At 48.1% G+C, this 17010-nt stretch overlaps 1 protein-coding gene across 1 annotated transcript in view; it reads left to right on the forward strand.

Annotated features, from left to right (window-relative positions):
* The window catches only part of LOC138489480 (uncharacterized), a 446304-nt gene that overhangs the window by 39863 nt on the left and 389431 nt on the right, over positions 1-17010 (forward strand). Inside the window, exon 2 of the mRNA XM_069617218.1 lies at positions 9193-9313. Coding sequence (XP_069473319.1) covers positions 9193-9313 — 121 coding nt within the window. The remainder of the gene's footprint in view (positions 1-9192; positions 9314-17010) is intronic.

The following is a 17010-nucleotide window of genomic DNA, read 5'->3' on the forward strand; positions in this document are numbered from 1 at the left end:
AGCATAGCATGAAAAGCTGAAAGAGAAAATGCATAAGCATAGTCAGTATCCGTGTAGTATATTCTGTGCGCAATTAGTGTATACACATGGATGTTAATACATATCATATCCTGCCCTACAGACTAGGGCTCTATTCGCCACGTTGCTCCCTAACAATTGGCCAATACTCTCACTAGGTGTAAGGAAATATTTATTACAAATACTTTTATTTTACAGTATTTTTACTAGTTTATAAAATAATCTGATTACGCATAGGATTTACTTTTTTACTCCATAAAAAATCCTTTTACTCCCAACTTTAAAAAATAGGGAGTATCTTTCTCCCACGTCAGCATCTCATGCTGAGCTTTACCAGGCAAGGGCAGCAGCTTAATACAGAGGATTATCACTGCATTTAAAACGCGCTCTTGGATTACTTCCCGAACATGCATTCTACTCGAATAGAAAGTGGGACTCCTAATTGCGTTCAGACATCTGCATGGCTCATTTCCCCAGGCATGGAATCTGCCATGAGTTTAATGTTGCAATCGCACAAACCCAAACAAACGATATAGCAGCAAGATAGCTCAGTGAGTTAAAAGCTTGCTTTGGACACTAGTGTTCTCCCCGAAGGACATATTTGTCCGGAATCCCTTTATTGCCAGGCCCAATGTTTGTATTCCCGTCCACCATTGTTTGCAAAATGTTTAACCTTTTGTTGTTGTAAGCAGGCGGTGCCTGGCCTGTGTTTCGGCCAGCACTGACTCGAAATTCGAATTAAGCTACAGCCAACTGTTTGGCCTGGGATGCCGGTGCCACACTTGGCATGCCTACCTGTAAAGTTTAATGCATGGAGAACATTGCAGGCTTCTGTTACTCAAAAAGGTATGTCATACAGCCAAGAAGGCGGCAGGGTGGTGACAAGAAAGCTGGGCTCCCTGACCGACGAGCCCTGATCCTCTAATCCCGAGCGAGGCTCCAAGTGCAGGTGTACAGGACATGGCGGCCTGGGGATGGCTCTGACTGATATGTGACCAAGGTCTCACAGTGGAACTATGGTTGGGGGAGGCACCTGCTCTGCACCCTCTGAGGTCTTATCCAAGATGGTGCCCATGGAGGGACAGCGGAGGCAGCAGAGGTGAGCAAGTAAGGGAAGCCTCTGGCTAGCAGTGTGGCTTCTGGCTGGGAATACCAGGGGTGTACCAGCAACAAGGTTGGCAGTAGCTGTGAAGGCATAGAAGGGCGAGTGCCACGGGAGTTCCCAACTGGCATCTCGGTGGCTGGTGCTCACCGGATGCAGTGACTCTGCTGACCACTGCCAACTCCTGAACAGAGTTGTTTCCAAATACGGCAGTGGAAAATGTGATTCTCTTAGTGACTCTCTGTGTCTCAGCTGCAGGGGGGGTTGAGGGGCAAGGGTGGCCTTGGGGCAGCAATCCTCCCTCCCCCTTTTCGCATTATGCTGTAAACCCCTCAAACATAGATGCACACTTGTTTTGCGGATTGACCCTCCTTAAGATTTTTCATGGCCGCGCTGCACACGCAGAGAGGACCACTAGCCTGCACATTCCTCCTGCATAAGAAATCTGGTTGGTATGGATGATATGGTATAGTGTGGTGTGATGTTTATAAAGTATGAGCTAGGGCCCAAAGGAATCTAGGTGCTAGGCGGAGATTAACAGGTGGGCGCAGAAGCTACGACTAGAATAGGTGTGTTTTCAGCACTTTCTGAAACTGAAGATCGCCAATCCTGTACATAAAAGGGGCAAGAGCGTTCCACAGAGTGGGGGTGAGCACAGAAAAAGAGCATCCACCTGACGAGCTCTGTGATAACGCTGGATTTTTGAGTGTAGGCGTCTGGTAAGACAATAACAGGCCAGTTTAGCTTGCAGATAGTCTGCGCCTGTATTGTGAATGGCCCGATGAGCAGTAGAGGGGGATTTGAATTTCACCTGCAGCCAGGGAAGCAACCACAGCACAGGCTGAGAGGGAGTGAGTCCCGGTGCATCTAGAGCCGGTCGAGCTGCCGAGTTTCGAAGAGTTTGTAAAAGCTGGATCTGATGAGCAGGTTGCCCAAGGTATATTCCATTGCAATAATCTAACAATCCCATAATGAAGGATGTAACCACCTTTGCCCAGCATTTTGTAGGAAGGAAAGGGAGAATTTTTCAGAGAACCTTTAGTTTAATGAACTTGCGTTAAACATTGAAGTGATCTGAGCTACTCTTGACACAGACGTCAGACGTTTCATGCCCGCTTTTACTGCAGTGCTGCGGACTGGACATGGGCCTAACAAGTCTGGCCAATTCTCTGCACCCTAATCAGTGTTAGAATCAGGGGCGTTGCTAGGGGGGGGCTAAGGGGTCTATAGCCCCTGGTCTTTTGGTTGTAGCCCCGGATAGAATCTCAGGAGCTACAGCCAAAAGTCTAGCTAGCCCCCAGTCCCAACAGTTCCAACATTAGCCTAGCCCCGGGTCCTTTCCCGACCTAGCAACTCCTCTGGTTAGCATGAGGAGGGCCAACCACCAGGACATCTGTCTTTTCCGCAGATTTAACTTCAGCCAATTATTTGTCATACAGTTCACAATTGCAGATGGACAATCTTTCATCTTGTGTGGCGGCTCCGCCGTAGGGTAGTCAAGACCACTGTCGGTGTCAACCCTTACCTCTTTAGTTTTGGTGTCCTTTCCAGCGAAAAGGTAAGGCCTGTCCTTCCAAGTAGCCACTGTGCAACACAGTAGCTAGGAACTGGTGGGTACCGTGGCTACCCAGACAGCCAGGTACCAGGGAAAAAAAAAACCTGGGGGGGGGACCCCGAAGTGAAAAGAAGCCTTCCAGGTAAGGTGTTTGTCCAAATAAACTCCTTGTGTTGAGTAGCTGTTGGCTCCGATTTCCAGGATGTGAAGCAGTGGACTCCAATCCCCAGGAAGTGCAGCGGTGGATTCTCGAATCCTAGGATGTGTAGCTAAAGACTCCGATTCCCAGGATGCACTTAGTAACTGGAGGAGTTCCCCAGGGTGAGTAGCGGTGGACTCCACTTCCCAGCATGCATTGGAAAGTAGTAATGGATGAACCCACGGGAGAGCGCAATGGAAAGGTGAAAAGACACTAGCAGCCAGAGTCGAAGCCGGCGAGAAGGCAGCAAAGCAGAGCGGAATGAGCCGCAAGGAATAGGAGAGAAAGCAGGAAAAAACAGTGCTGCCATGAGAGTCCGGGGGAAATCAGAGCAGAGAAGCAGACACAGGTGAATCCGTGAGTGAGAGGGAGAAGACGCCGGCAACCCAGCAGGGAGGCGGCACAGGAACCTGGAGGGCGAGCAGGAATCCAAGAGAAGGAAAAGTAGAAAGAGCTTTCACAGGCGTAGAATCGCCGGGCAAGGGAACAAACAGGACACTAGCGTATAGCAATGAAAAGCAATTGCAACACAAGGAGAGCCAAACCTGAGAGCTTCTTATTTCCGGGTAGCCGGAAAACTGGAGGCACGTATGCATGATGATCCCATCACGCGATTCAAACGTGTGGACCGCATCTTGGTATGGGACAACACCCAAAGGCTTTTCAAAAGGGAAACACGATCAGAGAGTCGCCAAGAACGAGGAAGAATGACATTGACACACTAACTGCGTATCCTCGGCATAAGTACAAAAGTGTACCCCATGTTCAAATATGAGGTCAACCAAAGGACGTAGATAAAGATTAAAAAGAAGCGGAGACAGAGAAGATCCCTGCAGGACACCGCATGAGAAGGTAGTGGGGGTGGAGCGGCAGGAACTAAGAGAAACAGTTTGCTTGCGATCCATGAGAAATGAGGAAAACCAAGCTAATGGAATAACAGAGATCCCAGCTTGTTCCAGATGGCGTAGAAGAATGCTATAATCCACTGTATCAAAGGCTGCAAAGAGGTCAAGAAGGATCAACTTCCTTCTCCTTCCCGCCCCTCTCCCCCTCTTCCAGCTCTGCCAACTTGTCCACCTTTTCTCCTATCACCCCTGCATGTTTCTCCGACCTCCTGTCCAAAGCTCACCCTACTGCTCCCCCCTTGCATCCCATCCCCACCTCCCTCATCCCTAACATTTACCCTCTCCTTATTTCCTACCTAACCACCTTCTTCAACATCTGTCTCTCCTCCACCACCTTTCCTTCAGCTTTCAAACATGCTACCATAATCCCTATACTGAAGAAACCTTCTGCTAATGCTCTTCTTACCTCCATCTTCCAGCCAATCTCCCTTCTCCCCTTTATCTCTAAGATCCTCTAGTGCCTTGCCTGCTCTCAACGTTCTGCTTTTGTCTCATCCCACTCCCTCCTCCCACCTCTCAATCTGGTTTCCGCCCTAAACACTCCACTGAGACTGCCCTGATCTATGTCCTCAACTCTCTCCGCACTGCTCGCTACGCTAAGCAATCTTCAATTCTCATCCTCCTTGATCTTTCTGCAGCTTTTGATACCGTAGATCACCCCTTACTTCTTAGCACTCTGTCCTCCTTCAGCTTCAAAGACTCTGTTCTCTCCTGGCTCACCTCTTACCTCTCCAATCGATCCTTCACTGTCTCCTGGGGTGGCCGCTCCTTCTCCAGCCTCCCCCTGAACTATGGCGTCCCTCATGGTTCTGTGCTGGGACCCTTTCTTTTCTCTCTCTATACCTCCCTTCTCTCACCAGTCATTTCTTTTTTCGGCATTTCCCACCACTTCTACGCTGATGAGACCCAACTCCTTCTTTCCTTCTCTTCCTTCACATCTGACCACCACCTCACTCTTTCTTCCTGCCTCACGGCCATAAAAGATTGGATGTCATCCCCCTTTCTTTCCCTCAATACTGACAAGACTGAGGTGCTTTTCTTCCCTCCTAATACTCTCTCCCCTTCTCCCCCTCCCTTCATCCACTTTCCACCTTCCAACCTCCCCATATCTTCCCATGCCCGCAATCTCGGCCTCCACCTCGACTCCTCTCTCTCCTTCTCCAACCACATCTCTCTAACCTCTCGAGCCTGTCGCCATCACCTCTACAACATCTGCAAGATCCGCTCCTCTCTCACATTCCATGCTTCCAAACTCCTAATCTCCTCCTTTATTTTCTCCCGCCTCTTCTACTGGTCCTCTCTCGTCTTTGGACTCCCTCTCTCTCACCTAACTCCCCTAAAATCCATCTACCACTCCTCTATTTGTACTCTATGTCTCCTCAGCCCTCGAGACTCTATTTCCTCCTCTCTCTCTCAACTTGACTGGCTTCCCTTCCTCTCACAACTGAAATTTCAATTCCTCTGTCTTGTCTACAAATCTCTCCATGACCTTCCCCCCCTTCCTTTCCTCCCTCCTCTCATTTTACTCCCCCTCCCGCTCTCTCCGCTCAGCAAACCTCTACCTCCTCACTGTACCCCAGCCCCATGTGCCTCCTCACGCTTCCGCTCCTTCCAACTCTTGTCCCCCCTACACTGGAACTCCCTCCCGCTCTCCATCCGCTCCACCCCCACCTACTCATCCTTCCTCCACTCCCTGAAAGCCCATCTTCTTCACTCCCCCCTGACTTCCCTTCCCTACCCCTCTCCCCTTCTACCCTTGCCCTCCGTCCTTCCCCTCCATCCTCTCCCCTTCCCCACTGATCTTAAATTGGTAACTAATACCACTAAGGGGCATTGAGGAACCCAGATCACTCCCCCTTCCCTTTCCCTCCCCCCTCTCCCCGACCTCAAATCCAACACCATAACTCCCTTCAGCTACCCCCTCCTCTACCCTCCCCCCACCATCTCCCCCCCTGTAAATTGTGCTACATATTGTTCTAATGACCTGTTTCATGTTTGTAAATATGCTTCTCTCACTTTTGTACCTGTTGTTATATTGTAAAGTGCTTTGGCTTAAAGCGCTATATAAATTCAATAAACATAAACATAAACATCAACGCCCGACCTCCCAGCGGTCCCGAAGCATCACAAGACCATGACAGACTCAGTTCACATCCGTGGTCTAAAACCAGACAGCAAAGAACGGGAGAGTTGCAGAGTTATGATTGCTTCCATAGGTGTCTTAAGAACTGGCAATAGTGATGTAGGATAGTAATGAACGGCTAGAGAAGGATCAAGGGGGGGCTTCTTCAGAAGCGGGGTAATCAAAGCGTGTTTCAAAGGAACAGGAATCATCCAGAAGAAAAAGAATGGCAAAGTGCTTTAGTGATCAGAGGAAGGACATTCTGAGGAAGGGCCTGTAGAACATGGAGAGGAAAGGATTCCAAAGGAGAAGCTGATTAAGAGCGGTGGATACTGCCTTGTTGGTGACCAGTTCAAATTGAAATGACTCCACTACATTAGGCAAAATAGAAGATGGCAGCCCATGCCTAAAATCAACCCGAGGCAGGCTCTCGTAGGAAATGGATTGTTGAATCTTACAGATCTTCTCTGCAAAATATATGCTGATGGAATCGCATTGAGTTTGAGGGCAGGAGGAATTATCCTCTACTGGAGGAAGAGAAGATAGCTCTGTAGCCACTCTGAAGAGTTCCTATGAAGAACATGATGAAGCAATGATGCGATTCGATAAAGAACACAGATTTGGCTACTTAGATCGCCCTGTCATAGTGGTTCACCGGTTACAGACTTGTTTTGACTCCTAGTTGTAATTAGAATGTCATCTGCCTTCTAAACAGCGGCAGGCCTGCTTACAGGCACGATGATTTGGCGTAAACCATAGTGCAGAAGGTCTGGAGCAACAAGATCATGTCTGAATTGGGGCAAAACTGTCAGACACATCTCTTAGGGCATTTAGTAAGACAGTATAGGGTTCCTAACCAGTAGTTGCCACAAAATAATTGGTATTGTCCAGAAAATGGTCAGCCAAAGCGTGACATTGAACCCCACCCCAGAAACGGCACGCTTGCAGAAGTTTGGGAGACCTGTGAAGAAGGGCTGCGAGGAATATAGCAAAGAGCAGGAGAAAATGGTCAGACCACAGCACAGGAAGTCGATTAAAAGTGGGCGTCAATACTTTTTTCTGGAAAAATCAAATCCAGAACATTGCCTCGACAATGTGTAGGAAGAAACTTGCGCAGAGAAATAGAAATGCCATCTACATTAGTGACAAGGTTTCTGCCATATGACTAATCAGCAGGATCATTAGGGTGAACATTAAAACCCCCCAGGAGAACCAGATTGGGGTGAACTAAAACCAAATCTGCAGTAAAGTGAGAAAAATGAATAGCAAAATTAGCCAATGCTTGAGAGGGCGGACGGTAAAGCAGCAGAATGTGAATGGACGTATTGGGTGTAGACTTGAGCCGAACAAGGCAGATCATGAGCCACAGGAACTGAGCAACAGTTAAGAGGTCAAGTGAATCAGGGCTAGACCACCTCCTATAGAAGGTGTGGGTCTATCCAGACACTGCAATGTGTATGTTGCTGGTAACATCTGCAAAATGTCAGGGTCGGTCGTGGAGTTAAAGCATAACAGGTCAGGGGAAGAATCCTCTAACAAAGTGTAAATGTCAGCGCAATGCGCCACTGCTGATCTTGCATTAATCAGAAAGCCTGGAAGGACTGCGGGCGAGGTGGCCCTCACCATCTGAGCGTTGTCCCTGAAGGAGGCCTTTGGTGCCGTCCCGTTTGCAGTGTCAGTAGTGTTAACCTGAGTCTCAGTATTAAGCGAAGGCTATTTAAGTGGTTCTGGATGCAAAGAAGTATCTAGTGGTGCCAAGGCTAATACCTTGCTACACGAGTAGAACTGTCTCGGGCTGTGGAGATCTAAACTCTTCACTTTGGGAAGCAGCGGCGGCCCATGGCCCATACTTGGCCTGGACGGACACAGACTGGTTGGACCTGTACCTGCCTTACTGGACCTGAAAAACCGATTGGATGACATCAAAGACACTGGCAAACTCTCTCTGCTCCTCATGCTGGACTTATCTGCAGCGTTCGACTTCTTCTCACCCACGCCAGTAGCTGCGGAGTCCCACAAGGATCATGCATCTCCCCCACTCTGTATAATATTTATACGAAACCCCTCTTTGAGCACTTGGATGTCCTTGGCATATTTTACACGAATTACGCTGATGACACCCAAATCCTCCTCCCTCTCTCAGGTACCTACCAGCGAGATGCCGCGGCCAACAATTCAGTCTACAACAGCATCCAAAACTGTATGGCAAGCAACTGGCTATGTCTAACAACGACAACACCGAGATCCTTATTGTAGGCTCGCACACCACACTCCGCAACATGGATCCAGCTTACAAAGCCTTCAACATAGATGGAAACCTGATCCAAACCTCACCTGCAGCCAAAACCGTGGACATCTTCCTAGATGCTACCCTCGACCTCCCATGCCATCGCCTCTCCTGCTGCCTACACCGCCAAACTACTCAATGCCAGCAGGCCCTTCCTCACCACGCCTAACCACCTTGCCAGAGCCATCACCGGAGCCAAACTGGACTACTGCAATGCCCTCTTTGCAGACACTTCTGAGCAAAAAGTGTGCAAGCTACAAACTATTCAAAACAATGCCCTTCAGGACACCCTGGGCTTGTTCAAGCACAACCATGTCTCAGAAACCAGAAGAGATGCCCACTGGCTTCTGATCTGTGAGCGAATCAAATTCAAGACTCTATCGCACACAGGTGCCTCACCCACACTGCCCCAGCATACTTCTCACACCGTGTGGAAAAATAAACTCCCCCACGCCTACTAAGATCCAGGAACTGCCACTTCCTAAGGGTACCTAACTTCACTCGAAAGACTGCAGGAGGATTCAGCTTTCCTGTCATGGCCGCAAAGCTCCAGAACACTCTCCCCATCATTGTGAGAAAAGAACCTTCCTGCTGGGCCTTTGAGGAGGAAGGATAGCAAAGTGCAGGAAACGGGTGGATTGTTAAATACATTTATGACTAAACAAGAAGTTGAAACAATAAAGCTTTTCTCTAATGTAGTCCTTGGGTACGTGTTTTTTTTGGGTCCGTTTTGAAGTTTCACATATGCATGGAGTTGCATACAAATAAGCACCCCAGCCGGCCCTGTCTTTTAACCAGTCGCCATATCTTCCTGTTAGAGAAAACAAGACCTATATTGATTTGAAAATGACATAGGCTTTTATTATAGAAAATGATGGTTGATGACAGAAGATAGTAAAATAGGAAGGAACCTCTTTTTTAATAAATGGACACACATTTGATCCTGTATTTCATTGACAGGAACAAATAAATAATTGATGTCAAATGTTCTTCTCCTGCCGCAGGTCACTTTCCATGATGCTCCTGTCTTTTTCTCTGAAGAGGAGTGGGAGGCTTTAAAGGAGTGGCAGAAGGAACTTTACCACAATGTGATGAAGGAAGTTCACCAAGCTCTGCTCTCTCTGGGTAAAGTTACACCCCTGATCTTTAACTGGTGGCTTTAGAGTCTATGAAATTGCTGCCTAATTATCTCATATTCTCAGAATTGGCCTTTGAGGGAAGTAGCTTAATTAAGGAAAGATCTTATCTTGCTCCTGATACAGATCTTGAGGAAGTGAGTCGGAAGCTCGACAGATTAGCAGTAATAAAAGGCATACGGAGGGATAACAGTGAAAAAGGAAAGACTGTTCATGTCCCAGCTGCTGAGAGAGGTGGTGAAAATGTTGGGTCTTGATTGCTGTACTGGGAAAAATATGTTCTGTGTGCTTCAGTGTGCATTACCCAAACTATACGATGAATTGCTTTGGTGTGCCAGACCTTCTGGTAAAGCTGTTTAGATACTATTGGGTTCCATTAAGAATCTTTAAAACCATTTTCTACCCACTATCGTAGGCCAATTTTGCATCCCCTTACTATGTATTCTGAATCAGAAAAGAGACAATAAATGTGGGCTTGTGTGGAACAACATGCTGAAGTGCCATTAGAATACCTTGTAACTCCTCTGTCTGGGCTGATGTGTCTCCCAAGTTCTTTATTTTGGTGGCTAGTGTGAGAACCCTGAAGGTGTCTTTCTAGCTAGTGCCCAGGGATCGGTCATCTAGGTGGCCAGGACATGGCTATCGCTATTGGATCCAGTTCCTGGGGGTGGACCAGTGCGGGAGGATCACCTGAAGGGGGCGTCCTCGGGGAGTGGGAGTGGGATGCCAGCGGGTGAGACACAGTATCCCCTTCCTATAACACCTTTTCCCCATCTTACCATGCAAGATATTCAGACACTCTACCCCCTTTTCTGACACAAACACTTTCTTGCACCATGAAAAACAAAGGACTAGCACTAGAGCTGTTTACCTAACATGTCCCAACACAAGGGTCAGGCAAAGTCGGGCAATTGACCCGAATCACACACACCTGACGACCCTTTCCCTTACCCACAGGGTTAAACGATGGAGCAAGAGAGCACACTATGAGCAAGGCAGACTGCACAACGAGACAGCTATCCAAGTACGGCTATTCAAGAAGAGGAGAAAGGCGGTGCTTACCGAAGGGACACCAAGAAGAGATGTGACCTTGCCCTTTTCGACCCGGAGCCACGAGGAAAAGGTCAAAGTGGTCATACAGGGGTCTAGCAAAACCCCCTTTACAGTCGAAAGTCTTTGACCAACACGTAATTGGGAAGCTAAGGGAGATGAACCCTGGATAGTGAGAAAGGAGAAGGAACTGTGTGGTTGGCCAGAGTGACGGCGACTGAGGCATGCCGCCAAAAAGGGGCAAAACATGATTCCTCAAAGAACATTGTGTTGACAAGAGTGAACCCGACGGAGGCATGTCCAGTTTAAAAAGACATGAATGCAAAAGGAGAAATCTTGTGAATAAAAGCCATTGTGAACCCGACAGTGGGAGACTGCAATTCGAGAAGGGTCTGAGCCCAGAAGAGGGGGATCCAAGGGTGAAAAGCCATCACCCAACGACTTGTGAATACCACAGGCGAAAACATTTTGAATACCACATTCGAGAAGGGTCTGAGCACGGAAGAGGGGGATCCAAGGGTGAAAAGCCATCACCCAATGACTCATGAATGTAGCAGGTGAAATTTTATGAATAAAAGCCGGAGTGATCCCAACGGAGGGAGGCTGACATTCGAGAGGGGTCTGAGCCCGCAAGAGGGGGACGCAGAGGTGAAAACCAATCAACCAACATGACTAGATGAAATCTTGTGAGTCAAAATCATAGTGAACCCGACACAGGGAAGCTGCTATTCGAAAGGGATCTGAGCCCAGAGGAGGGGGATCCAGGGGTGAAAAGTAATCACCCAGTGTACATACAGAAAATACATTTTTGTTTGTTGTTTTGAATACATCAGGTCATTGGAGGCTAGCGACTTTTTGTAGAAAAGAGACCTGACCACTGAAGTTCCTGATAGCTGAGAACAGAACTGCCGTCTCGGGCTGGGAAAGCTCGAGAGTGTGATGTGCTCAGGAGTCCCGCCTTGTCCCGTGCTCAAAACGTGGGGAAGGGAGACCCCCGGCTACCGCATCGCGACTTATCATTTGTGAACACTTCTTTCTTTCTTGTGAACCCTATCCCACACTCTTTTTGTATCTAGTTGTAAGGATTGACAATCGTTTAATTTTTAGTATAGGCCCTTTTATTTGACAAGACACCACTAAGACTGCCTTAGTATTATTTGATGGTCGAAGCTTGCTCCCATCTTAGATTTAGGTTTAGATTAGGCATTTTTCCAACCTGCATATATAGTTTGATAGGAATAGGCCAAAATGACCGTATCCAAATTACTGACCCCACCAAAAGACCTAAAACACATACTACAAAAAGTTTGAACTATCAAAAGTTTGAACTTTTTGTGGTATTGGGTCTTTTGGTGGGGTCAGTAAAAAAAAACACAAAGGCTGTGGGATTTGCAGGGGACTATACTACACAGTATAGTGAGTGGGGTGTTACAAGGTACACCCCCCCCAGCTCACCCAATCAAATGGAAAAAAGGAAAAAAAAGATAAGGACCCTACGGTGCCGGTTCCCGATCATGGAAGTGAAAGGGAACCGGCACTGCAGGGAAACAGCACGTCGGAAGGAAAGGTAAGTTGGGGTAGGGGTGTGGGTGGGGGTTTGGGTAGGGGTTTGTGCACATCGGGAATTTTTCAGGGGAGAAATGACTGAATATTATTTCAGATTATAAATCATACAGATTTTCTGCATAAACACCCTTGAACTGTGAACACTTGTGTCTGTCTTTACGCCCAATTTCCAACGAGCTAAAGCAGGGGGCCGTAGTTTCCCAGTAGTGGCTGCCAAACAATGGAATGCCTTACCACTCTCGCTCAGATCTCACCCCTCGCTCTATTCCTTCCCACTCTCGCTCAGATCTCACCCCTCGCTCTATTCCTTCCCACTCTCGCTCAGATCTCACCCCTCGCTCTATTCCTTCCCACTCTCGCTCTGATCTCACCCCTCGCTCTATTCCTTCCCACTCTCGCTCAGATCTCACCCCTCGCTCTATTCCTTACCACTCTCACTCAGATCTCACCCCTCGCTCTATTCCTTACCACTCTCGCACAGATCTCACCCCTCGCTCTATTCCTTCCCACTCTCGCTCAGATCTCACCCCTCGCTCTATTCCTTCCCACTCTCGCTCAGATCTCACCCCTCGCTCTATTCCTTCCGCAAAAAACTAAAAACCTGGCTCTTCACACAAGACCTCTACCTCACTGTACCCAGCTGTGCCACCTCTATCAGTGCTATATCAGACTTTTCCTACCTCTTCTATACTATGCACTGTAACAATTTCTGTTATGTACTGCAACCAGTGCCCAGATACCTGCGGGACTCAGGCCGCTTTACAAATGGAAATAAATAAAATAAATAAAAACATGTTCCAGTCTTGAAGAGGAATGCTTTGAGTTGTGTGAGAAACTTGAAGGTGTCTCCTTAGCTATTGAAGGCGAGCGTCCCCAAATAGCACGACCCTCCCCTCAATGAGAGGCAGTAATGGACTCTCCCAAGATGGGAATAAAGCTAGGACCAAGTGCGGGTGAGAGTAATGGAGTTTATATAAGTCAAAATAGGGCATGCAAAGGACTCTGCAAACTCCGAGAGCGCTCTGTCTGACACTCGCAAAGACAGGCGTTTATATTTACCAAAATCGTCATAGGAACCTACACACTATAAGGGGCACATGGTCATGGGGATTGGGTGGCGTTGACTAGCTATAGGTGCAGCTGTGACAAGTCTCTTTGTGGTTGGTGGACATCACTGTGGTGCCAAAGTGGGGTGGAGAGGTCAGCTGGTCTCATCTGGGAGGTGCCGCCAGGCCAGGCGCGATCGGTGTCATTGATGAACATCTTTCTTGGCTTTCTGCCCTAGGGGCCATGCACACACCACTCACACACTATTCGAACTCTGGTTGTCCTGTAAATCCTACAATAGGTTATTCTAAAGGTTAATAAGACACAGGAGGAATTCACATTAAGTCATGCTTTCTATCGATGCATCACGACACGGTTACTCTTATCCTGTTGACTAGATATCATGGACCATGGGGTTAGGTTTTAGGGCACGGGGTGAGCTGTCCGAGTTTCGAGTCTCGTTGAAAGTAATGACAAATGTTTTTAAACAATGTTGGTACAATATTGGGTGTCTTGTTTTACAAGGGCCATTAATTTGGGGTGAACTGGTGGGCCATGGGGATCTCTAAGGGGGCACCTCTGAACCTTGGTTAGGGCCTGGGTTTACTGCTAGGTTGTAAATACTTCAGGTGGCTGACCATGGCTCTGTGGGCTGCAGGGGAACATGAATGCTTGAAGCGTCTCCAGCCGAATTGGGGGAGGTGCGGCTGTGCAGCTCAGGCCTTAACCTTCCCTGGCAAGCTTCAATGGGAAGGGAGGGGAGGTGACCTTGGATATGTCTGTGATGATACTCTTCGCGTATGCTCTACATTATATTCAAGACAAGACAATGTGTAGGACATATAATGCTTATTGAGTTTCTAAAAGGGTTATACATCTACATCACTTACACTTTTACATTCTCGTTATGCATTTAGCTATATCAATGTATGTATGTATGTATGTATGTATCATATTTTTGTATACCGCCGGTAGCCCGAGGGCATCAGGGCGCTTGGACGAACAAACGGATACACAACACCAAAGAGACACAGCCCAAAGCTACACCCTGCAACGGGTATGCAACAATAGAATGTTTCTATTAATCACTACAGAATAAGCTCTGTGTAGAATAGCAGCTTTCATGTTGCATGTGAAGGCATACGCCCCCAAATAGCACGACCCTCCCCGCAATAGGAGACAATAATGGAGACTCCCAAGATGGGAATAAGACTATGACCAAGTGCGGGTGAGCTTAAAGGGAGTTTATCTAAGTCAAATAGGGCATGCAAAGGACTCTGCAAACTCCGAGAGCGCTCTGTCTGACAATCGCAAAGACAGGCGTTTATATTTACAGAACACGTCATAAGAACCTATACACTATAAGGGGCACATGTTCACAGGGATTGGGTGGCGTCGACTAACTATAGGTGCAGCTGGGATGTGTTGCTTCGTGGTTGGTGGACGTCACCAGGTGCCAACGTGGGGCGAGTAGGTCAGCTGGGCTCATCCGGGCGGTGCTGTCATGCCAGGCATGGTCAGTTGTCATTGATGGACGTCCTTCTTGGCCTCCTGCCCTATGACCACGCACACCTCATTCATTCAACACAGTCATACCAGCTCTCCTGTAAATCTTGCATTGGGTCAGCCTGCAGGTTAATGCAACACACATGGAATGCACATTGGGTGGGATACTTTGACAATATATCAGTACATGGTTACCATCATCCTGTTGACCAGGTATTGTGGGTCATGGGGCCGGGTCTCAGGGTATGGGGTGGCCAAGGCAATGCTTCAAGTCTTGTTAGAAGTCGTGACAAATAGCTTTAAACGATGTTGGTTCAATATTGGGTGTCTTATCTTACAGGGGCCGTTGATCTGGGGTGAGCCAGTGGGCCATGAGACCTCAGTGGGGGCCCCTTTGGCCTTTGGTTATGGCCGGGGTTTATTGCTTAGTTGTAAATACTTCAGGGGGCTGACTGCGGCCCTGTGAGCTGCGAGGGAACGTGGATGCCTGGAGCGGGTCCAGCAAGATTGGGGGAGGCAAGGTGGCGCGGCTTGGGTCTCCGCGTTCCTCTGGCGGGTTTCAGGGAAGAGGGAGGGGAAGTGGCCTTGGATGTGCCCACAGTGAAATTCTCTTTACATATTGCAGTTTATAGTGGAGACATAAAAGTATATAAAACATATAGTACTTGTTACGATTCAAATGGGTTACATTCCGGCACAGTTCATGCCTCTGTATAATCATTTTTGCATGCATTAGTTATATTACTAATGTTCATTAGACCACTACAGAGTGAGTGTTTGCACACATAGCTGCTCTGGGATTACATATAAACGTAGTGTGCGAGGTAGCATTAGGGTTGGTGGAGTACACGGGAACAGAGATGCATATTGCACTTGTACGATTAAATTTGCTCTTGTCTGTAGCAACACGCATGTTCTTCCAGCATTATTTACACTTGTGTTCCATTGTACTCTAGCAGCATTGGTTTTAGGTAGTGCACAAAGACTTAGCATGGCTTCTATGTACATTTCCCCTTGGTGCAACACATAACGTGGGATCTTTGGGACAATTGTTATATGCACATAACTGGAGTGATTTGGACATCGCTCGACCTGTTTGTCCCATACTGATACATTCTACTGCAAACACTCGATACTCATGGGTTTTGACAGGTACTTGTATAGGAAGGTGGTTGGATGCAATACGTATAACATGGGGGCAACCTTTTGGTACTGCATTGGGGCCTCGTTTTGCTAGAGAATGAAATGCAGTTATTTTCCAAGCCGGGCCCGCTGACCCGGTCACGCTGTTCAGTGGTGATGTACTGCGGAAGGTGACTGATACAGTGTTTGCTTCTAGCACTAGCTCATGTCCAACTAGTCGTGGGAACGGGCTGTCAGCGGATCTGCCAGGGAGCGGAGACAACAGGGCATGCGAGGAGTCTCTAAGGGTGGGGGCCGTGCTGCAGCGCACGAGGGCCTATGTCTCACAATGGCGGTTTGGCTTTCAAAATGGTTTCCAGGTCCTCTCCCTTTACAGCATTTTCTGTCGATGTGTCGGTCAGTGGCCCCCCAGTCACCTGGGCCCCGGTGAGAAGGGGGTCTCCGATGAGCCATGGACGTCAGTGAGGAGGGGACTGCAGGGGAGGGGGAGGTCTCTTCGGACCTGTCCTCCCATACATTTCCCCCCTTTTGTTACTTAAGTAACGAATACTTTAAATCCCCCAGCCTCTCGCATTCCTTTTCCTCAACTACTGCCTCGTCCCATGCCGGTGTGCCCTTTATCGGCATCCAAGCCCTGCACACTCCTCTCAGGCTCCCCCCTCTTCGAGCATATTCATCTGGTGTACAGGTCAAGTATATACATTCCCTATCTCCTTCCAGGTCAACCCATACTTCCTCATACCACTCTAGTTCATGGGGTTCTCTGATTGTTGTGTGCCATAATCTATCTATTATATCTCCATTGCGGTATACCGGAACCATTTGGTATTTTGGCCCACCCTCTTCACCTGTTTGCACTTGTACTTCTTTTACGGTTTCCACTATACCTCGAGCATTGCCCATTGTCACCATCATCATTGCGCCATTTGGCACTGCATTTGCACAACAGGGAAGACCCAACTGGCACACACAAAAAATGAGGAGTAAAAATACCACTGTGGGCATCAGTAGTTTAGCTGTCAGTCCCAGCCATGACAGGACCCATGAGAAGAGGTTGTCTAACCATGTACTTGCTTCTGCTCCACCTTCAGTCTTTTCTCCCAGGTTGTGTACTGCTGCGATCACGTGAGACAGGGTGCCATTATCCGCGTCTTCAGAAGGTACAAAAGTGCAGCAGGCACTTCCAATTTTTCGGCAAACACCTCCGTCCATGGCTGTTAATATGTCTAAGACATGCCTATTCTGCATTGTCATTAGCCGTAAAGCTCTCAGCTCCACCTTAATTACGTTGAATCCTTCTTCAGTGTCGTTGGCCAGCTGGATTAGCTCCCAGCGGGTGATTTGGAGCCACTTAGCATTTGCCCGTGCCTGGAT

This window comes from Ambystoma mexicanum, chromosome 9, assembly GCF_040938575.1.
Source record: "Ambystoma mexicanum isolate Mex_15411 chromosome 9, UKY_AmexF1_1, whole genome shotgun sequence".
NCBI lineage: Eukaryota > Metazoa > Chordata > Amphibia > Caudata > Ambystomatidae > Ambystoma > Ambystoma mexicanum.